Raw genomic sequence first — 22527 nt, forward strand, 5'->3', positions numbered from 1 at the left:
CGGCTTGGGACCCTCCGGTCTTTTGGTCGGCGCCGAGATGGGCTTCGGCTTGGAAGTGGTGGCCTTGTGTGGTTTGGTCGGTACAGAAGAGCTGGGTTTCGACCCAGAGGGCTTCGGTGCGGACCTCTGTGTCGAGGTGGAGGCCGGTTTCTTTTTCGGTGCCAAAGGGTGTTTCTCGGCAGCGCTGGTAGGCTGGCTCGAGCCAGAGCCGCCAGAAGGCTTACTTGGCTTCTTCACCGGGCCCGAAGGTGGGGTGTGTGAAGCAGCCTCTTGTCTTGCTTAGGCCCGGAGGCGAAGACGTGACCGAAGCCTTTTTGGGTGTCGGCATGGGTGTGTGTGTGTGTGTGGGGGGGGGGGGGGGGGGGGGGGGGGGATTGGTACTCATGACCCTCTGCGCCGGAGTGATGTCTTCCACATCTGACTCGTCGGCCTCGGAAGCGCTGACGAGGTCCTCTTCGGTGCGATGATGTTCCGGATCGTCGATGTATTCTCCGAAGAGGTCGACTGGAATGGACGTCGAGGAGTGTGCCATGTTACTTCTGGCTCTTCGGTCCCAAATAGTCTTTGGATCGGAAAGACTTACAGGCCGGAAAGTCTCGAGCCTCGTGTTCAGGGGAGAGGAAAGTTGCATACCTCATGAAGATCGGTGTGGGGAAATTTGGACCCACATCGAGGGCACTTTTTAAATTGAGTCCTTTCCATTAGCCGGGCCCGAAGCTTGGGTAGCCCGAAGGCCGCCGACGACTGGAACCGAAGGTTTGTGCTGATGAGAAGGCGCGTTGATTGAAGAGATCGCGATCGAAACAAAACCGCGAATTGGGGTGAGGATTGCGCGTCGATTATCAAACTGGAAGCTGTTCGGAACCGGAGCGCGAAGATTACATCCGAGCCTGATGGCGGAAAAAAACAATCCGAGGATGGCGCCGAAGCCCATGCGCAATACCATCCAAAGGAGGAGTCACCAACCTCGTGACTTCCAAAGACTTTCCAAGAGGAAAACCAAACTGCAAACATCCTGGCCCAACACCAGATGGCGATCTATGCAAAAGTGTGTAATCTGCAGCTCATATGCCTCGAACATGGTCCTACTTTTAATATTAGCGTTCTTATTTCCTTAAGTTCAGTTTTACCCTCCTAAAGAGAAGTAGACTGCATTTCTACAACAAAAAAACAGGACACTGTACAAGGAAAGTAAAGATAGATTGTGACCCAAAGAAAAATAAGTTTTATTTGCACAACTGTAAAAATATGCACCAAGTGTTTATGTCCAATACCAAGATTTAAAAAGAATCCACATGCTGTGTCAGGGCAAAAATAACAAGTGTATTGACTTAGTTAAGCAGCTTAAACAAGACCAATTGTAGTAAATAGTAGTAAAAACACATCTGCAAATTTTTAGTGCAGCACAATGTTATGCTCCTGCAGCTTATTCACATTTATGTTGCACCTCTGGAATAAAATGAGTAATGCAGTTCTTTCCCCATTGGCTTGCGTTGCTTTTAAATTGCATCAATATCAATATCATCCTCTTTAGTTGCAGTTTTCAAAGTTTCAATTTTAGGAACACTGGCAGTGTTGGAATAGACGACCTTAAAAGGAAAAATAAGGTAGAATTAACAAAAGTATAACACTAAATGAACAGAGAAAATTAGATGAAATTATTCAAATAAATCAAATCTAGCCCCTCCCCCGAATTAAAAGGAAAAGTTACTTACCTGCAAGTCTAATTCTGTTACAGTAGATGATTTCAACAATACAAGCACTTTATTTGCCGCCCCCCCCCCCCCCCCCCCAAGGTGTGCAAGTTGTGATAATGGTCAAATGTGTGTTCCCTTGGAAGGCTTTTGATGATTGAGGAATTAATTTACAACCGGCCACTGACTCACCATAATCCAGCGAACTTTCTGCACATTTGCTTTGTGTAGAAGGGAGCGAATAAAGCTCCCATTTGAAAAGGCATGGCAGTTAAACTTTACAGAAAGCTTTGTGGGTTGGTGAAAATCCATTCAGTGCGTTGGAAAGTGTTGAATAGGCTGCAAAATGTTGGAGTTTGTCCAGTTGAAAATGCTTTGTGATTCATTTATCTTGATTTGAAGACTATACATAATTTAATTCTGGCAGATTGGACATGGGGGGCCAGTTGAGCAGATTGACCCTGGATGCATTACCTACAATGCTGTATGTCTGGCAGGTTGAAGAGTATGATCAGATAATGTGGAGGGTGTATGTACTGTAGATTGTGGCCATATGATGTAGGTTGAGCTAAGAGTGGGCTTGTTTTAGTAACAACCTGTACAAATTATAGCTTGTGTGGTTGTACAGCATAGTGGGGAGCATGACCATATTCTGATGAGTGCATAGATGCACAAGGCAAATTAATGGCCATTATGGTAATTAACAGCAAACACTTTGTAATGATTACATTTAAGTATAATGGTTTGTGGACCTAATCGTAGGCGTATGTGTGATAGGAGTAAGCGGTTATGGATTGTGTTGTGGTATTAAAAAGGGTTTTAAGTGACTGGTAGTACACTGGAGTGTGAACGCGATATGGTGTGTTCTCGGATTAGTGTATATTGCTTGTGCAGTGGTATACAATGGTATATTTGCACCAATACAATGGCAAATATGGTCACAGAATGATGGCAGTTTGAACGTATGATGCGGTGACAGATTCTAAGGTTGATTAGACACAGGAGGTGGATGTACATCTCTCCCCCTCATCACAACTCTAGATGGCAGGAGTATGCACAGCATTTTCTTAACCTATATTACACAGTGATGATTGCCAGAGTAGTTAGAAGGAATTGAATATGCTACTTACCAGTATGCATCTGTTCTTGGCATGTAGGGCTGCTGACATTCATATCTGTGCATAGATCGCCGCCTAGTGTTGGGGCCGGATGTTTGCACGTTGTTGTCCTGGAAGAGTCTTCGAAGTATCCTTGGATAGGTGACTCCTCCCCTGGACTACAGTGCGCATGGGCATCCTCTCCATCCTCAGATTGTTTTTCGCCATTGTGGCAGTGATGGAGTAGATACAGAAAGTGATGACCATGCTTGCAGTAATTCTGAGAGCTGCAGCTGCGACAGGCGCCGGGGAGGAGGGAGGGCGATATGAATGTCAGCAGCCCTACATGCCAAGAACAGATGCATACTGGTAAGTAGCATATTCAGTTCGAGGCATGTGGGCTGCTGAATTCATATCTGTGCATAGAATACATAGCAGTGCCCTCTATTAGCGGCGGCTACCCGTGCCAGCTGCAGCGGTCTGAAAAAGTGTTTTGAGAACAGCCTGTCCTACAGCTGCCTGCTGTTTTGACTGCACATCTACGCAATAGTGTTTTGTAAATGTGTGTGTAGTGGACCATGTGGCTGCTCTGCATATATCATGCAGGGGGATATTTCCTAGGAAGGCCATGGAAGCCCCCAACTTACGTGTTGAGTGGGCTCGTGGTGGAATAGTTAATGTGCGTTTTGCCTTTTGATAACAGATTTGAATACACTTAACTATCCATCTGGCTATCCCTGCTTTGGAGATGGCGTTACCTTTGTGGTGTGGGGCAAAGGCAACGAACAGTTGTTTTGTCTTCCTGAATGGTTTAGTCCTGTCGATGTAGTACATGAGGGCCCTCCGTACATCTAGTGTATGTAGTGCCCTTTCTGCAACAGTTTGTGGGTTTTGGAAGAAAACGGGCAGTTCAATAGTCTGGTTCATGTGGAACTGTGATATTACCTTGGGCATGAACTTGGGGTTGGTACGTAGTACGACCCTGTTAGCGTGAACCTGAATAAATGGTTCTTGAACGGTTAGTGCCTGGAGTTCACTAACTCTTCTGAGGGAAGTGATCGCTACTAGGAAGGCCACTTTCCAGGTAAGGAATTGAATCTCGCATGAGTGTAGAGGTTCAAAGGGTGGACCCATCAGGCGTGTGAGGACCAAGTTGAGGTTCCACATTGGAGCCGGTGGGTGACTAGGTGGAATGACTCGTTTGAGCCCTTCCAAGAATGCTTTGATGGCAGGCACTCTGAATAGAGAGAGGTGCTGCCTGGTTTGCAGATAGGCTGATATTGCGGTCAAATGGACACGTATAGAGGTGTACGCCAGATTGCATCGATATAGGTGTAAGAGATAACAGATGATGTTTTGGATGGATGCGTCCAGCGGGTTGATGTCATTATTTCCGCAATAAATGACGAACCTTTTCCATTTGGCTGCATAGCAAGCTCTGGTAGTGGGTCTCCTGGCCTCCTTGATGATGTCCATACAGTCAGGTGGCAGGTTGAGATAGCCAAACTCTAGGACTTCAGGAGCCAGATCGCCAGATTCAGCTGTTGCGGATCTGGGTGCTGAACCTCTCCATGGTTCTGCGTCAAATGCGCGGGTTTGATCCGCAGCCTTTGATGCGGCACCACGGAAAGTTCGAGGAAGGTGGTGTACCACGGCTGGCGTGCCCACGTGGGAGCAACTAGGACGAGTGTCAGGGAGTGTTGTCGGAGTTTGCGGGCCACTAGCGGTATCAATGGCGCTGGGGGAAAAGCGTACGCAAATCTGCCGGACCAGTTCATCCATATCGCATTGCCCTGCGACTGCGGATGTGGGAATCTGGCGGCGAAGCTTGGGCATTTTGCGTTTTCGCTTGTCGCGAATAGGTCTATCTCCGGATGACCCCACTGCTGAAAGTACGGTTGGAGTACTGATGGGTGTAACTCCCACTCGTGCATTTGGTGGCTGTGTCTGCTGAGCAGATCCGCCATCTGGTTGTCCTTGCCAGGGAGGTGTTCCGCCATGAGGAACATGTTCCTTTGAATGGCCCACTTCCACATGCTCTGAGCCAGATGAGACAACTGTGGAGAGTGTGTGCCTCCCTGTTTCTGTATGTAGTACATTGCGGTCATGTTGTCCGTCCGGATCAACACGATTTTGTTGCATAGATGTACTTTGAACGCCTTCATGGCTAGGAAGATTGCCATCAATTCCAGAAGGTTGATGTGCAACTTCTTTTGTTGTGTTGTCCATAGTCCTTGCACTGTGTAGTGGAGTACATGAGCTCCCCATCCCTGGAGAGACGCGTCCGCTGTCAGTACTATTTGTGGGACAGGCTCTTGGAACGGTCGGCCCTTGCAAAGGTTTTGTGGATTCCACCAATGCAGAGAGTTGTATGCCCGACCGCTCACCAACACTAGGTCCTTTAACTGTCCTTGAGCCTGATTCCACTGACGTGCTAGGCACTCCTGAAGTGGGCGCATATGTAATCTCGCGTGCGGGACTATGAAGATGCAGGAGGCCATCATGCCTATCAACTGCATGAACACTCGCGCTGGAAGTGAGTGATTGGGTTTGAATTTGGAGATCAGCAGTTGTATGCTGTCGATCCTCACTAAATTTGGCTGAGCTGTGGCCGCCAGAGTGTCTATAGTCGCACCTAGGTACTGTTGTACGTGTGCGGGCTGGAGATGGGACTTTGGATAATTCAGTGAGAATCCCAGACTGTGAAGAAGGTGAATGGTGCGGGACATGTGGCTTGCACATTGCTGGGCTGACTTCGCTTGAACGAGCCAGTCGTCTAGGTAGGGGTAGACGTGTATATGCTGCCTCCGTAGATGTGCTGCCACCGTAGCGAGGCACTTCGTGAAAACCCTGGGCGCTGTTGTCACGCCGAAGGGAAGGACTTTGAACTGATAGTGCTGCCCCTGAACAGTGAACCTGAGGTATTTTTTGTGTGAGGGGTGGATGGGTATGTGAAAGTACGCATCCTTGAGGTCCAGTGTGGCTAGGAAGTCTCCCTGCTTGAGAAGCGGAAGGACTTGCTGTAGAGTGAGCATATGAAAGTGCTCTGAAAGAATGTACTGGTTCAGGGGTCTCAGGTCCAATATAGGTCTGAGCGACCCGTCCTTTTTTGGAATTAAGAAGTAGAGGGAGTACACTCCCGCACCCTGCTCGTGGATGGGTACGACCTCTATAGCGCCTTTTAGAAGCATACTTTGCACTTCTTGCTGTAAGAGCGTTAAGTGCTCTGAGGACATAGGACGGCTTCTTGGTGGTATTGTGGGTGGAGTGGAGGTTAACTCCAGACAGTAACCGTATTTTATAATATCTTTGACCCACCTGTCCGTGGTGATGGAATTCCACGTGGACAGGAACCTTTGTAGCCTTCCCCCGACAGGTGTTATGTGGTCGGGAGGAAGGGAGAGGGCGTCACTGCTTGTTCTTGGGGGAGGACCTGGTGTTGCCGTAGCCGCGTCCTCTGCCCTTTGTGCTGGAGCCACGATATCCACCTCGGGTGTTTTTATCATAGGTGGTCTGTGTATTGCCTTTGTTATATGTTTGTTGTGACCCCCTGTCCTCTACCTGCTCCCTTGTTTCCGGGGCGACGAAAGGAGCCGCTCCGAAAGGACTGAGTTTGTAGTGCGCCCATGGACTTTGCAGTGTCCGTATCCTTTTTTATCTTTGAGGGTGGTGTCAACCTCTGGCCCGAATAAATAGTCGGGGTTGACGGGCTGGTTCAGTATATTGTTTTGTACCTCAGGCTTGAATCCTGAGATCCGTAGCCAGGCATGTCGTCGCAACATGACGCTTGTGTTTATGGCTCTGGCAGCCGTGTCTGCAACATCTAGTGCGCATTTGATGGAAGCGTTCGTTAGTAGCTGTCCTTCTCTGATGAGCATTTCTGCGCCTTCCTTGAACTGGTCAGGGAGATGTTGGAATATTTGCTCAAGTGTGTCATAGTGCGCTCTATCATAGCGAGCAAGGAGCGCCTGAGTGTTGGCTATGCGCCATATGTTGGCAGCTTGGGCGGCAACTCGCTTGCCAGAGGTTTCTAACACCTTGGACTCTTTGTCCGGGGGAGGAGCGTCACCTGTTGTTTGCGAGTGTGCCCTCTTGCGTGCATTCGCTACGACGATGGAGTCGAGTGGTAATTGTCCTCTGATGTAAGTAGGATCCCCAGGTGCTGATCTGTATTTTTTATCAATCCTGGGGTTTATCACTCGTGCCCTGGTGGGTTCTTTGAAAATGTCCTTGGCTGGTTTGAGGACCCCCTTCAACATTGGCAGAGTCTTTACATGTCTTTCTGAGGATGCAAAGGTGTCCATTAGAAAGTCATCTTCGATGGTATCAGAGTGAAGCTGCACCCCATGGTTATTGGCAGCACGTTCGATAAGAGCATTGAACGCTGCAGTATCCTCCGTAGGAGATGTCTTTGCCCCATATAGTTGTGGATCCTGTGCATCGAGAGGTGCACTGGGGTCTGCAGGGTCGCCCCAAGTTTGATCAGGGTCCTGCTGGTCATCAGGGTCCGTGTCTACATGGTAGGGGACTTGGTCAGCCATGTAGTTCTCCAATGCGTCTGTATCGGAGCGTGTGGGGGAGAACCGGTGTGGATCCAGGTAGGATGAATGGAAGGGTTCATAAAGGAGAGGTTCCGATTCTGCAGGCAACTTCCTTTTTAGTGGGATCCTGAAAGGGTCCAATGGCGGCTCCGAAGTTATCCTTCGGTCCTGGAGAATCATTCTGCCAGTGCCGGCGTCGATGATACGTGCTGGAGACGTCTCAGCAGGTGTGACCGTAGGTTGGGTGACCCGTGTCCTGAGTTGGAACATTTTTGGGATTGTTGACGGAGGCAAGCCGAAGGTAATGTTGGTCGGCACCGAAGAGGCTGCGGGAGCTCCGACCGAACCGGAGCCCGACGTGTCCTGGAGGACAGGTGTGGTTTTGCTGCCTTGCGTCACACCAGGTCGTACTTGGGGCGCCTTCGAGGCTTTGGCACCGGCCAGGCTCGTAGAGGCCGCCGTAGATTTTTTCGGTGCCGGAGGGTCATCGAGTCGGGGTGAAGAGATCACCGTTGAAGTCTTCGATACCTGAGGCTTAGGTGTCGTCGAGGGAGCGATGTGAGACACAGCAGGCGGTACGGCCCTTGGTGTCGTCGGTGCCGGTAGCCGAGCAGGTTTGTCGGTGCCGATGGCTTTTTTCCGTTTGTCGACTCCAACGTCGCCCGCCTCAAGTTCGGCACCGAAGTCCCTCTTTGTGCGGTCGGTGCCGACGCGGTGCGCTGGCGTCGAAGGCCTCGATCCGACCAGCGCTAGTTTCGGTTTCGGTGGAACCTGAGCAGCTTTCGGTTTCGGTTTTGTGATAGGGAAACCAGCCTGTTTATGTAGTAATGGCTGCCGCTGAACGTCCGAGGCCGGGCCCGAAGAACTGCGGGATGGGTCTCGGGTAAGGCCCGAAGGCGATCCCTCGACCGGAGCCATAGGCTGTGGCACTGGTGTTTGAACGGTTTGAACAGGTAGGCCTTGTTCATCATTGGAGCTACTTTCTTCGGCCCCGAAGGCCTCCTCGTCGTCTCCTACCTCGGTGTCGTCTTCACCTCTGTGGAAGAGTGACTCGTCTTCCTCGTCCGATCCGGGTTCGTGTTCGGAAACGGGACTGGAGGGCAAGACTTCCAATTCCTCGACGTCCTCGGCCTCGCCGAAGATGTCTGTCGGGGCCGGTGCCGCGTGCTGCGCCTCGAGTCTCGCCGCTCGTCGATTCCGCAGAGTCTTCTTCGAGCGGAACCGGGCACAGGCCATGCATGTTGATTCGTCGTGGTCCGGCGAAAGGCATTTGTTGCACACCGGATGGACGTCGATGTGTGGGTACTTCGCATTGCATACCGGACACCTTTTGAACGGCGTCCTGGATTCCATCGTCGAAGTCGTCGATGGACAGGTAAATGCGAAAGCAGTCGGTGCTGAAAGTTAGTAAACTAACAAATTCTATCGAAACCCGATCGATAAACAGTACCGACGCGAACTAAAGGCCTTTTGGCCTCGAAAAAATATTTTCCTAACTTGAGCTAAGATAGCACATCCGAACCCAATGGCGGAAAAAAACAATCTGAGGATGGAGAGGATGCCCATGCGCACTGTAGTCCAGGGGAGGAGTCACCTATCCAAGGATACTTCGAAGACTCTTCCAGGACAACAACGTGCAAACATCCGGACCCAACACTAGGCGGCGATCTATGCACAGATATGAATTCAGCAGCCCACATGCCTCGAACATGCTACTTACCAGTATGCATCTGTTCTTGGCATGTAGAGCTGCAGAGTCTCACACTGAGGATAAGATCGCCATCTGGTGTTGGGCTCGGATGATTGCAGGTTGTTGTTGTCTTCGGAAGAAGCCTTTGGTCACGAGGTTGGTGACTCCTCCCCTGGACATCAGTGCGCATGGGCATCCACTCCATTGTCAGATTGTTTTTTCGCCATGAAGGGAAAAGATGGTGTATAGGAATGAAAGAAAGGATGTCCATGTGTAATGTCTAAGTAAGACAGATGCTGGAACAGATACAGGTCCCGGGGAGGCGGGCGTGTGTGACTCTGCAGCTCTACATGCCAAGAACAGATGCATACTGGTAAGTAGCATATTCCGTTCGAGTCATATGAGCTGCAGATCACACACTGAGGATAGATTATACAGCAGTGCTTCCCCTTAGCGGTGGTCGCCTGTATCCGTTGCAGCAGTTTGAAATAAAGTTTTTAGGACAGCCTGGCCCACTGAGGCCTGTTGTTTGGCTTGCACATCAACACAGTAGTGTTTAGTGAAGGTATGCGTGGTAGACCACGTGGCTGCCTTGCAAATGTCTTCTAAGGGAATGTTGCCTAAGAAGGCCATAGAAGCCCCTATTTTACGCGTGGAGTGCGCCCTAGGGGGAACTGTAAGTGTACGTTTAGCCTTTTGGTAGCATATTTGGATGCATTTAACTATCCACCGGGCTATACCGGATTTGGAGATGGGATTGCCTTTATGTGGTGGTGCGAAAGCAACAAAGAGTTGTTTTGTCTTTCGAAAAGGTTTCGTCCTGTCGATGTAATAAAGCAAGGCTCTTTTGACATCTAAGGTGTGTAGTGCCCTTTCAGCTACGGAGTCTGGGTTTGGGAAAAAGACTGGTAGCTCTACTGATTGGTTAAGGTGGAAAGGGGAAATCACTTTTGGGAGAAATTTAGGGTTTGTCCTAAGAACCACTTTGTTACGGTGTAGTTGTAAGAAAGGTTCCTCTAGTGTAAGGGCTTGTATTTCACTTCCTCTTCGTAGGGAAGCGATTGCGATAAGGAAAGCTATCTTCCATGTTAGGAATTGTAATTCACATTTGTGCATAGGTTCAAATGGGGGACCCATAAGTCTTGTTAGAACCACATTGAGATTCCACACTGGGGAAGGTGGTAATCTTGGGGGAAGAATTCTTTTGAGACCTTCCATAAACGCTTTGATGGCTGGTACCTTAAAAAGGGACAGGTGTTGCCTATTTTGCAAGTAGGCTGCTAGGTGTAAACGTATAGAGGAATACGCTAGATTGCATCTTTGCAAGTGTAGTAGATAGCAAATGATGTTTTGGATGGAAGCATCCAATGGATGTATGTCATTATTAGCGCAGTAGATGGCAAATAGTTTCCATTTCGCGGCATAACACGCTCTAGTAGTAGGTCGTCTGGCTTCCTTTATGATATTCATACAGTCTGGAGGGAGATTGAGGTATCCGAACTCTAAGACCTCAGGAGCCAGATCGCTAGGTTCAGTGTTTGAGGATCTGGGTGTCTGATTTCTCCATGGTTCTGGGTTAATAGATCCGGGAAGAGGCGTAGCCTTTGATGTGGAACTAAGAATAGTTCCAGAAGTGTGGTGAACCACGGTTGACGTGCCCAAGTGGGAGCTACTAGTATTAGTGTTAAAGACTGTTGTTTCAGTTTGCGTACCACAAATGGAACTAGTGGAAGAGGCGGAAAAGCGTACGCAAATCTGCCTGACCAGTTCATCCATAGGGCATTGCCTTTCGACTGTGGGTGTACCTGGCGGCGAAGGTTGGGCATTTTGTGTTTTCGGGAGTGGCGAACAGGTCTATGTCTGGTTGTTCCCATTTTTGGAAGAAGGGGAGTAGAACCTTGGGGTGTAATTCCCATTCGTGGATCTGCTGTGTGTGGCGACTTAGGAGGTCGGCCACCTGATTGTGGATTCCTGGGAGATGTTCTGCTAACAGGTAGATGTTTTGGGGAATTGCCCATCTCCAGATTTGCTGTGCCAGTTGGGACAGTTGGAGAGAATGTGTCCCTCACTGTTTCTGTATATAATACATTGTCGTCATGTTGTCTGTGCGTATGAGGACAGTTTTGTTCTTTAGGTGTACCTGAAAGGATTTTAGTGCTAGGAACACTGCTAAGAGTTCCAGGTGGTTGATGTGGAGCAGTTTTTGTTGACTGGTCCATCTGCCCTGAGTGGTATGGTGAAGGAGGTGGGCTCCCCACCCTGTGAGAGATGCGTCGGTAGTTAGCACAACTTGTGGAAGAGGCTCTAAGAACGGCCGCCCTTTGGAAAGGTTGATGGTGTTCCACCATTTCAGTGAGCGAAGTGAGCGACTGTCCACCAACACCAGATCGGTAAGTTGTCCGTGAGCTTGGTTCCACTGTTGTGCTAGACATTCCAGTAAGGGACGCATTTGAAGTCGTGCGTGTGGGACTATGGAGATGCATGACGCCATCATGCCTAGGAGCTGCATGAACACTTGCTGGAAGAGATGGATGAGTTTGAAATTGAGAGATGAGATTTTGTATACTGGCTATCCTGGCAGTGCTGGGATAAGCAATGGCTTTGGATGTATCTATGGTTGCTCCTAGATACTGATGTAAGTGGGAAGGTTATAGATGGGATTTGGGGTAGTTGATAGTGAATCCCAAATTGTGGAGAGTTTTAATCGTGCGATGAGTGTGGAGAACGCACTTTTGGTGAGTATTGGCTTTTATGAGCCAATCGTCCAGATAGGGGAAGACATGGATCTGTTGTCTTCTGAGGTGCGCTGCCACGACTGCTAGGCACTTGGTGAACACTCTGGGTGCTGTTGTTACTCCGAATGGGAGAACTGTAAATTGATAGTGTTGCCCATCTACCACAAATCGTAGATATTTTCTGTGAGCGGGATGCATAGGGATGTGAAAGTACGCGTCCTTGAGGTCCAATGTGGCAAGGAAGTCTCCCGGTTGTAAAAGTGGGAGGACTTGTTGGAGGGTGGTCATATGAAAATGATCCGAATGTATATACTGGTTTAGTAGTCTGAGATCCAGTATGGGCCTTAATGTTTTGTCCTTTTTGGGAATGAGGAAGTATAGAGAATATAACCCTGTTCCCTGATGTTGAAGAGGGACTGGTTCTATCGCATGTTTTTGTAACAGGGATTGAACTTCTTGTTTGAGGAGAGAGATGATGTGAGGACATTGGACGTTGTTTGGGCGGTATGTTTGGGGGGGATTGTACGAGTTCGAGGCAGTAGCCAGACTGGATAATTTGTCTTACCCACCTGTCAGTGGTGATGGAAGTCCAGACAGGTAGGAATTGTTGGAGCCGCCCCCCGACCGGAGTGGAATGGTCTGGGGGGAGTGGTGGCAAGTCACTGTTTAGTGGCTGGGGAGGTGCGGGTGTTATTGTTGTTGCCCCGCCCTCGACCTTTGTTATTGTTTCCCCGATAACCTCCTCGGAAATATCCTCTGTTAGGGGATGTTTGTCCAGAATTTTTAAAGGTGGATGTGGTCTCAGTTCCTGTGTTTTTGGAGCCTCCTCTATAAAAAGGAGCGACGAAAGGAACCCCGGGTTTGAGGAGACTGCAGTGCTCCCATAGACTTGACAGTTTCATTATCCTTCTTCATTTTTTCTAATGCAGTATCCACTGCAGGGCCAAATAACTGCTCTTGGTTGAAAGGTTGAGCCAGAATTGCGGTTTGAACCTCCGGTTTAAAACCGGAAATACGGAGCCAGGCATGTCGTCTGAGTAAGACGCTAGTATTGACCGCCCTAGAAGCAGTGTCTGCCGCATCTAAGGCGCATTTAATGGAGGCATTAGATATTAATTTGCCTTCTTGGATGAGGTCAGTGGCCTGGGACTTAAAGGGTTCAGGCAGATGTTGCATAAGGTCCTCAAGTTGGTCATAATGTGCCCTATCATACCGGGCTAACAGGGCCTGGGTATTCGCAATACGCCAATGGTTCGCCGCCTGTGCGGCGACCCGTTTGCCTGAGGCCTCTAAAAGCTTAGACTCCTTGTCCGGGGGAGGCGTTTCTCCAGTTGTCTGAGTTCACGCGCTTCCTGGCATTTGATACGACCAAGGAGTCTAAAGGGAGCTGGGCTTTAATGTATGCAGGGTCCTGCGGGGCTGGTCGGTACTTTTTTTCGATGCGTGGGTTGAGAACCCTAGCTCGAACAGGGTCTTTAATGACTTCAGTGGCATGCTTTATAACCCCTTTAATCATGGGCAGTATGTGAACAGTTTTTTGTGACTGCTCAAAAGTATCGAGGAGAAAGTCCTCTTCAAGGGCGTCCGTGTGCATTGTGACGCCATGGAATGTTGCTGCCCTATTTATAAGTTGGCCAAACCCTAAGTGGTCATCAGGAGGGGAGGGCTTGGAGGGGTAGGTAGTGGGGTCAGGCATGTCAGGTATTGGATAAGACCAGTCATCTACGGGTGCTGTGTCTGGGAACGTAAAAGGGTCGTTTGGATCAACAGGATAATTAAATAAATCAGGGTCCGCCCCTCCCCCCGTCATCATTATCATCCTGTGGAGGAGGTGAATGATAGGGGGATGGTAAAGGAGAAGGAGGAGGGGGGACGGGTTAGGAGGTAATAGAGGAGAGGAAGGACGAAGTGGTGAAGTAGCACAGTCCTTCCGTATGGGAGCTGGAGGTGGTGTGATGTCCAGCTTCCGTTTCTTGTATGGGACGGCAGTCACATGTCCGGTTTCGGGATTGATGTAGATCCGCTTTTGAGTAGGATCTGGGCGAAAAAGTTCATCTGGCTCCGAAGGTGGTGGCGGTGATGACCGTTTCGGGTCTTTATGAACTTTTTTCGGTGTGGACGTAGTTTTTGGTGCCGATGGAAATTTCGGTGCCGATGGAAATTTCGGTGCCGATGGAAATTTCGGTGCCGAGGGACTTTTAGGCAGCGATGTCGAAGAACGTTTCGGCGCCGGTGGAGACTTCGGTGCCGAGGAACGTTTTGGTGCCGAAGGAGATTTCGGTCTTGAAGCCTGTTTCGGTGCCGACAGTGGAGTTTTCGGTGCCGAAGGTGTTATAGGTACAATCACATGAGGTTTGCTCGAGCCCGAGCCACCTACAGGCTTAGATGTCTTCGGAGCCGGGCCCGAGGGCGGGGCTTCTGAAGAGGATTTCCGGTCTTGACTGGGCCCAGCTGGCGGAGTCTTGACCAATGTCTTTTTGGATGGGGCAGGGGGGTTGGTACTCACACGCTGCCCTGGAGTGATGAGGTCATCGGAATCGTCTGCCTCGGACACGATCGAGATCTTCGGTGTCATTTTCAGGAACATCCTGAGCAAAGATGTCCTCCGGTTCTGGAGCTGGTTTGGCCATAATATGGCGTCGAGCTCTTCGGTCCCGGAGGGTCTTCTTGGAACGGAAAGCGGAACAAGCTGGACAGGTCGATTCGTTGTGTTCCGGCGACAGGCAGAGGTTACAAACCTCGTGGTGATCACTGTGGGGGAACTTCGCTCCACACCGGGGGCATTTCTTGAAGGGTGTCCTGTCCATCAGCCGCTTCCGGAACCGGTCCGAGATGATTTCGATGGAAAGAAGATTGAAGAATTAAATCGATTGCTGGAAGTTTTCTGCTGGAGCGGAAAAAAGTTCATCCGAACCCAATGGCGGAAAAAAACAATCTGACGATGGAGTGGATGCCCATGCGCACTGTTGTCCAGGGGAGGAGTCACCAACCTCGTGACCAAAGGCTTCTTCCGAAGACAACAACAACCTGCAATCATCCGAGCCCAACACCAGATGGCGATCTTATCCTCAGTGTGTGATCTGCAGCTCATATGCCTCGAACCCATGATTTTTTGTTTGCAGTTTGACTGCTCAAAAAAAATAAAAAATAAAAAGGAATATGCTACTTACCAGTATGCATCTGTTCTTGGCATGTAGAGCTGCAGATCTATACACTTTTGCATAGATCGCCATCTGGTGTTGGGCCCGGATGTTTGCAGTTTGTTTTTCCTCATGGAAAGTCTTTGGAAGTCACGAGTTCGGTGACTCCTCCTTCGGTCCGTACTGCGCATGGGCTTCGGCTCCATCCTCAGAACAGATGCATACTGGTAAGTAGCATATTCCGTTCGAGGCATATGAGCTGCAGATTATACACTTTTGCATAGATTATATAGCAGTACCCAGCCCTAGCGGCGACCACCGGTATCCGTTGCAGTGGTTTGAAATAGTGTCTTTAGTACAGCCTGGCCCACACTAGCTTGTTGTTTGGAGTGCACGTCTACAAAGTAATGTTTTGTGAAGGTGTGCGGTGTTGACCATGTGGCTGCTTTGCAGATGTCATCTAAGGGTATGTTCCCTAGAAAAGCCATAGAAGCCCCCATCTTTATTGTAGAATGGGCTTTAGGTGGAACAGATAATGTTTTTTGCTTTGTGATAGCAAATTTGTATGCACTTCACAATCCACCTAGCTATCCCTGATTTAGAGATGGGGTTGCCTTTATGCGGTGGAGAGAAGGAGACAAACAATTGTTTAGTCTTTCTGAAAGGTTGTGTTTTGTACGTAGTACAGTAAAGCCCTTTTAACATCAAGTGTATGTAGAGCCCTTTCCGCAACAGATTGAGGTTGCGAGAAAAAAAATGGTAATTCCACCGATTGATTAAGATGGAAGGGGGAAATGACCTTGGGCAGAAATTTTGGATTTGTGCGAAGTATCACTTTGCTGTGATGTATCTGTAAAAAGGGTTCCTGTATAGTGAACGCTTGTATCTCACTAACCCTTTTAAGGGAAGTGATAGCTACAAGGAAAGCTGTTTTCCAAGTGAGGAACTGTAGCTCACATTTATGCATTGGTTCGAAATGCGGACCCATGAGTCTTGTAAGAACTACGTTGAGATTCCATACAGGGGAAGGTGGTGCCCTGGGTGGAATTACTCGTTTAAGGCATTCCATAAAGGATTTAATAGCAGGCACTCTGAAAAGTGATAAATGCTGTCTGTTTTGTAGGTAAGCAGCAATTGCTGCTAGGTGTAGACGTATGGATGAATATGCCAGGTTACACCTTTGAAGATGGAGCAGATAGCATATGATGTGCTGTATGGATGCCTCTAAAGGGTTGATTGTATTGTTACGGCAGTAAACAACAAATCTCTTCCACTTTCCGGCATAGCATGCTCGAGTGGTAGGACGTCTGGCTTCCTTGATAATGTTCATGCAATCAGGGGGAAGGTTAAGGTATCCAAATTCTAAGATTTCAGGAGCCAGATCGCAAGGTTGAGCTGAGCTGGGTCCGGGTGCCTGATTTCTCCATGGTTCTGGGTTAGGAGGCATGGGGATAGGTGCAGTTTTTGATGTGGTACCACTGATAGTTGTAGTAGTGTGGTGTACCACGGCTGCCTGGCCCATGTTGGAGCTACCAGAATGAGTGTGAGGGAGTGCTGTTGTAGCTTCCGTACCACTAATGGAATTAGCGGGAGAGGTGGAAAGGCGTATGCAAATTTGCCTGACCAGTTCATCCATATCGCATTGCCTTTGGACAATGGGTGTGGGTATGGGTATCTGGCGGCGGAGCTTAGGCATTTTTTGTTTTCGTGGGTGGCGAAGAGGTCTGAGGATGCCCCCAAAGAATGGGCGAAGAACTTGTGGATGCAGTTCCCATTCGTGCATTTGCTGCGTCTGTCTGCTGAGCAGATCTGCCATGGTGTTTTGTATGCCTGGGACGTGTTGTGCCAGGAGAAAGATTTTTTGTGGAATTGCCCATCTCCATATGCTCTGTGCTAAGCGGGAGAGCTGGGGAGAGTGGGTCCCCCCCCCCCCCTGTTTTTGAATATAATACATTGCAGTCATATTGTCTGTGCGAATGAGGACTGCCTTGGCTGAAATTTGTTTCTGTAAGGATTTCAGGGCTAGAAAGATCGCCAATAACTCCAGATGGTTGATGTGGAGTAACTTTTGCTGTGGCGTCCACAGACCTTGCACTGTGAGGTGTAGAAGGTGCGCTCCCCAGCCGGAGAGCGATGCGTCCGTTGTGAGAATCACCTGAGGAACCGGGTCCAGGAACGGCCGCCCTATGGAAAGGTTTGTGGTGTTCCACCACTGCAGAGTGATGGGTGCGGCCGTCCACCAACACCAGATCCGTTAGCTGTCCCTGGGCCTGGTTCCACTGCCGTGCTAGGCACTCTTGGAGTGGACGCATGTGGAGTCTTGCATGGGGCACTATGAAGATGCAAGATGCCATCATCCCCATTAGCTTCATAAACACTCTTGCTGGAAGAGAGTGCTGAAGAATGAATGTTTGGCGCAAGGCTTGTATGCTTGCGATCCTGGCTGAATTGGGATAGGCTATCTTTGGAGGTGTCTATAGTGGCCCCGAGATATTGCTTTGTGCGAGATGGTATGAGGTGGGACTTTTGATGGCTCACCGTGAAGCCTAGCTGGTGGAGCAGCTAGGTGCTGTTTGTATGTTGCACACACTGGTCATAGGACGCGGCTTTTATCAGCCAGTCGTCCAAGTAAGGGAAGACGTGAATGTGTTGTCTTCTGAGGTGTGCTGCTACTACCGCTAGGCATTTGTTAAACACCCGTGGTGCGGTAGTGACCCCGAAGGGGAGAACCCTGAATTGGTAATGCTGACCGTCCACCACAAACCTGAGGTACTTCCTGTGAGAAGGGTGTATTGGAATATGAAAGTATGCGTCTTTCAAGTCCAGTGTAGTGAGAAAGTCTCCCTGGCACAGGAGTGGGAGAACTTGTTGGAGGGTGACCATGTGGAAATGGTCCGAATGTATGTATGCATTTAGAGGCCGGAGGTCTAGAATGGGCCGCAGGGTCTCGTCTCTCTTTGGTATTAGAAAATACAGAGAGTAGGCACCTAAATTTTGCTGATTGACGGGGACCTGCTCTATAGCTTGTTTTTGCAGGAGGGAGATCACCTCCTGTTTGAGCAGTGTGGTGTGTTCTTGTGACATTGTACGGTGCCTGGGTGGAATATTGGGTGGGGTAGATGTTAGTTCGAGACAGTAGCCTGACTGAACAATTTGTGTCACCCATTTGTCTGATGTTATGGTCTCCCAGGTGTGAAGACAACGCCGTAGTCTGCCCCCCGACTGGAGTGGAATGGTCTGGGGGGAGCGGGGGAAAGTCATTGGGCGGGCGGTGTGGCAGAACAGGTGTTGTTGGTTTTTCCCCTGCCCTTATTATTGTTTCCTCTATATCCACCTCTTTGATAGCCCTTTGAGAAGGTATTCTGAGGAGGGGACTTGTAGGAAGTAGAGGCGCTATCGGCAGAGTAACCTCTGTCTGTGCCCCGAAAGGAGGAACGACGAAATGAACGTCTAGGGGTATGGGATTGTAATGCCCCCATAGACTTTGCTGTATCCGTGTCCTTTTTCATTTTCTCCAATGCTTCGTCCACCTTTGGACCAAATAGGTGTTGTTGGTCAAAGGGGTGATTTAATATAGATGCCTGGACTTCTGGCTTAAACCCTGAGATTCTGAGCCAGGCAGGACGACGAAGCAAAACACTGGTGTTTATAGCTCTAGAAGCTGTGTCTGCTGCGTCGAGGGCACATTTAATTGAGGTGTTAGTGATGAGCTTTCCCTCCTGTATTAGCTCATGAGCCCTTTGTTTGTTTGGGAGGTGTTGCATGATAGCCTCCAGCTCATCGTAATGTGCAAGCAGCGCTTGGGTGTTGGCGATGCGCCACATATTTGCGGCTTGCGAGGCAGTGCGTTTACCAGACGCATCTAAGAGCTTGGACTCCTTATCTGGTGGTGGAGCCTCCCCTGAGGATTGAGAGTTAGACCGCTTCCTAGCTGTGGATACCACCAATGCGTCTAAGGGAGCAGGTCCTTTAATATATGCAGGATCTGTGGGGGCTGCTTTATATTTCTTCTCTATCCTGGGGTTTAATACCCTAGCTCTGACTGGGTCCTTGAACACCTCTGCAGCATGTTTGGTTACTCCTTTTAGCATGGGCAATATTGCTGTGGCCTTATCTTGTATGTCAAAAGTGTCCAGTAGGAAATCGTCCTCAACTGGCTCGCTGTGTAATTCTACCCCATGGTAGTGTGCCGCCCGCTGTATTAAGTGGTGGAACCCCAGGGAGTCCTCTGGAGAAGATGGCCTGGATGGATAAATGTCATCCTGAGGCATATATGGTACATCGGGGTTGTGGTAATCCTCCCATGGGTCTGGTGTCCCTGGAGGTGTGGGGTTTATTGGGGCGTCTGCCGGATCATAATCTGGATCTCCATAATCAGGGTCTGGAGATGGGGTTGGAGAGCGGTGAGGCAAAGGTGGCGGAGAAATGGGAGGTGGAGGAGGTGGTGGGGAGGGTTCTCTGAAGGGAGATGTGGCAGAGTCCTTCCGTTTTGGCGGTGGAGGAGGATCTGGCTGGTTTAAAGGTCTTTTTTTGGAAGACAAAGTTAAATGATTAGTCTTTGGATCCTTTGTTAAAGTTTTTTGATAAGGATCAGGCGTAAATAGTTCTCCTGGCACCGATGTTTTCGGAGCAGAGTGCTTCGATGGTTTCTCCATGCCATGCTTTTTCGGGGTCTCCGATATCCTCGGTGCCGAGGCAGGCTTCGGCGCCGGAGCGTCGGTGCCGAGGGGCTTATGCTTTGTCAGCACCGAGAGTGCAGGTTTCGAGCCCGATGGCTTCAGAGCCGAACTGGGTGTGGTTTTCTTCTGGTGCCGAAAAACACCATTCAGCACCGGAGTAGGCTGGCTCGAGACCGAGCCGCCGGGAGACTTATGATGCTTCGACACCGGGCCCGAAGGTGGGGTGATAGAAGCTGTATGTTTGGTTTTCCCTAGGCCAGGAGGCGAAGGTGTAACCGGAGTCTTTCAGTGTGGGTACGGGAGGGGGTAGAGTACTCACGACCCTCTGCGCCGGTGTGATCTCCTCCAGGTCGGAGTAGTCGGCCTCGGAAGCGCTGGCGAGTTCTTCCTCCTGCTCGGTGTGCTGCTGCACCGAAGCTCCGGTGTCGTCTCCGAAGATGTCGGGTGGAGCCGAAGTCGATGAGTGCGCCATGGTGCGTCAAGCTCTTCAATCCCGGATGGTCTTTTTCGATCGAAAAGACTTGCAGGCGGGGCAGTCTCGGGCCTCGTGTTCGGGAGAGAGGCAGAGGTTACACACCTGATGCAGGTCGGTGTGGGGAAATTTAGACCCACATTTTGGGCACTTTTTGAAGGGAGTCCTTTCCATCGGCCGAGACCGGAGTCGAGGGAGGCCCGAAGGCCGGTGCCGATGTCTGGAATCGAGAAGTGCCGCCGAGAGAGATGAGGAAGATGATTTTTGTGTTAAGAATCTCGATGGAAGAGGATTTTCCGTCGAAGGTCGAACTGGAAAGGTTCGAAGCCAGAGCACGAAGTATCACATCCGAGCCCAATGGCGGAAAAAAAACAGAGGATGGAGCCGAAGCCCATGCGCAATACGGACCGAAGGAGGAGTCACCGAACTCGTGACTTCCAAGACTGTCCAAGAAGAAAAACAAACTGCAAACATCCGGGCCCAACACCAGATGGCGATCTATGCAAAAGTGTATAATCTGCAGCTCATATGCCTCGAACAAAAGGTTACAAGGTGTAAGAGTCCCCTATCATGCATACTGGAAAGCATTAGGCTGTATTAGAAAGATTGCAAGGTACGAGCTGCAAGTAACAAAAAGATCTTTGTGCCAAAAGCCTGGGGAGGTGGGTTGCTCGCAGAGGAGGTGGGAAGAGTCATTTGGGATGTAGACTGCACACACATCACCTGTAAGTCACATTGAGGTGGGGGCTGTATTGTATAAGGGCTCACCCACCCCCATGTCACTGATCTGCAGGGAGCAATAGTTTAATTTTATTTTGATAATCTTGGTATGCAAGATTACTGAACTTACAAAAAGCATGTACATTGCATCTCCCATCTCTTTTTAAGGTTAAAACAGATCCATCCTGTAGCATATTACAATAATGCAATATTAACTAACAGTGAACAAAACATTACACGTTTTCCCATCTATAGGCCTCAGTATGTCTGCCATGGCGTAGAGCAATATTTAACATCCTTACATTACCCGTGCACCTCCACCCACTACGATCCTGTGCCCTAGAGCACCTGAAGAGTTGTTGTGCCTCATGGGTCCCTGAGGCAGGGGTGCGTACATGGGTGCTAGAACATACCAGGGAGAAATAGGACCCCCTCAAACGAGGTTAGGATTGGAGCTGTGCTTCCATAGAGTGGCAGAACTTTAAACATGCCCATTTTTAAGAGGAATACTCCGCTAAAGGAATATACTACTTACCAGTATGCATCTGTTCTTGGCATGTAGAGCTGCAGAGCCACACACTTAGGATAGTAGATCGCCATCTGGTGTTGGGCTTGGATGCTTGCAGGTTGTCGTCTTCGGAAGAACAGCTTGACCTACAGAAGCTTGTTGTTTTGCTTGCACGTCAACAGTAGTGTTTAGCGAAGGTATGTGTTGTAGACCATGTGGCTGCCTTACAAATGTCTAAGGGAAGGTTTCCTAAGAATGCCATGGAAGCCCCTATTTTGCATGTGGAATGTGCTCTAGGGGGAACTGTTAGTGTGCGTTTAGCCTGGTGGTAGCATATTTGGATACATTTAACTATTCACCTGGCTATCCCGGATTTGGAAATGGGGTTGCCTTTATGTGGTGGAGAGAAAGCAACAAACAATGGTTTGGTGGAATGATTTGGTTCTGTCAATGTAGTAAAGCAGGGCTCTTTTAACGTCTAAGGTATGAAGAGCTCTTTCAGCTACCGAGTCCGGATTTGGGAAGAACACTGGTAGCTCAACTGATTGGTTAAGATGGAATGGAGATCTGACTTTTGGCAGGAATTTCGGATTTGTTCTAACAACCACTTTGTTGCGGTGTAATTGTAGGAATGGTTCTTGAATGGTTAAAGCCTGGATTTCACTTACCCTTCTAAGGGATGGGATAGCAATAAGGAAAGCCACTTTCCATGTGAGGAACTGCAGTTCGCATTTATGCATAGGTTCAAATGGGGGACCCATGAGCCTTTGTAAGAACAATGTTTAGATTCTACACTGGAGAAGGTGGTAATCTGGGCGGAATAATCCTCTTAAGGCCTTCCATGAAGGCTTTAATCGCAGGTACTCTAAATAGTGACAAGTGTTGTCGATTTTGTATGTAGGCTGCTCATGCTGTTAGGTGGAGACGTATGGATGAGTACGCTAAATTACATCTTTGCAAGTGTAGTAAGTAGCAAATGATGTTCTGGATGGATGCATCCAGTGGGCGTATATCATTGTTAGTGCAGTAAATGGCAAATCTTCTCCATTTTGCAGCGTAGCAGGCTCTAGTGGTAGGTCGCCTGTCCTCTTATAATATTCATACAGTCTGGTGGTAGGTTGAGGTAACCGAACTCTGGGACTTCAGGAGCCAGATCGCTAGATTGTTGACCTGGATCAGGGTTAATCAGGACGGGGAGAGACGCAGTTTTTGGTGTGGAACGAGAGTTCCAGCAGTGTTGTGAACCAGGGC

General features: G+C 49.3%; 1 protein-coding gene across 3 annotated transcripts in view; it reads right to left on the minus strand.

Moving 5' to 3' along the window:
- Positions 1-1192: 1192 nt before the first annotated feature.
- The window catches only part of EIF5 (eukaryotic translation initiation factor 5), a 121845-nt gene continuing 100510 nt past the window's right edge, over positions 1193-22527 (minus strand). For all 3 annotated transcript variants that reach the window (XM_085626307.1, XM_085626308.1, XM_085626309.1), the window contains one exon: positions 1193-1589. In XM_085626307.1, the coding sequence (XP_085482433.1) occupies positions 1500-1589 (90 nt within the window). In that variant the 3' untranslated portion in view covers positions 1193-1499. The remainder of the gene's footprint in view (positions 1590-22527) is intronic.

The sequence above is a fragment of the Triturus cristatus genome, chromosome 9 (assembly GCF_964204655.1).
Source record: "Triturus cristatus chromosome 9, aTriCri1.1, whole genome shotgun sequence".
Lineage (NCBI taxonomy): Eukaryota > Metazoa > Chordata > Amphibia > Caudata > Salamandridae > Triturus > Triturus cristatus.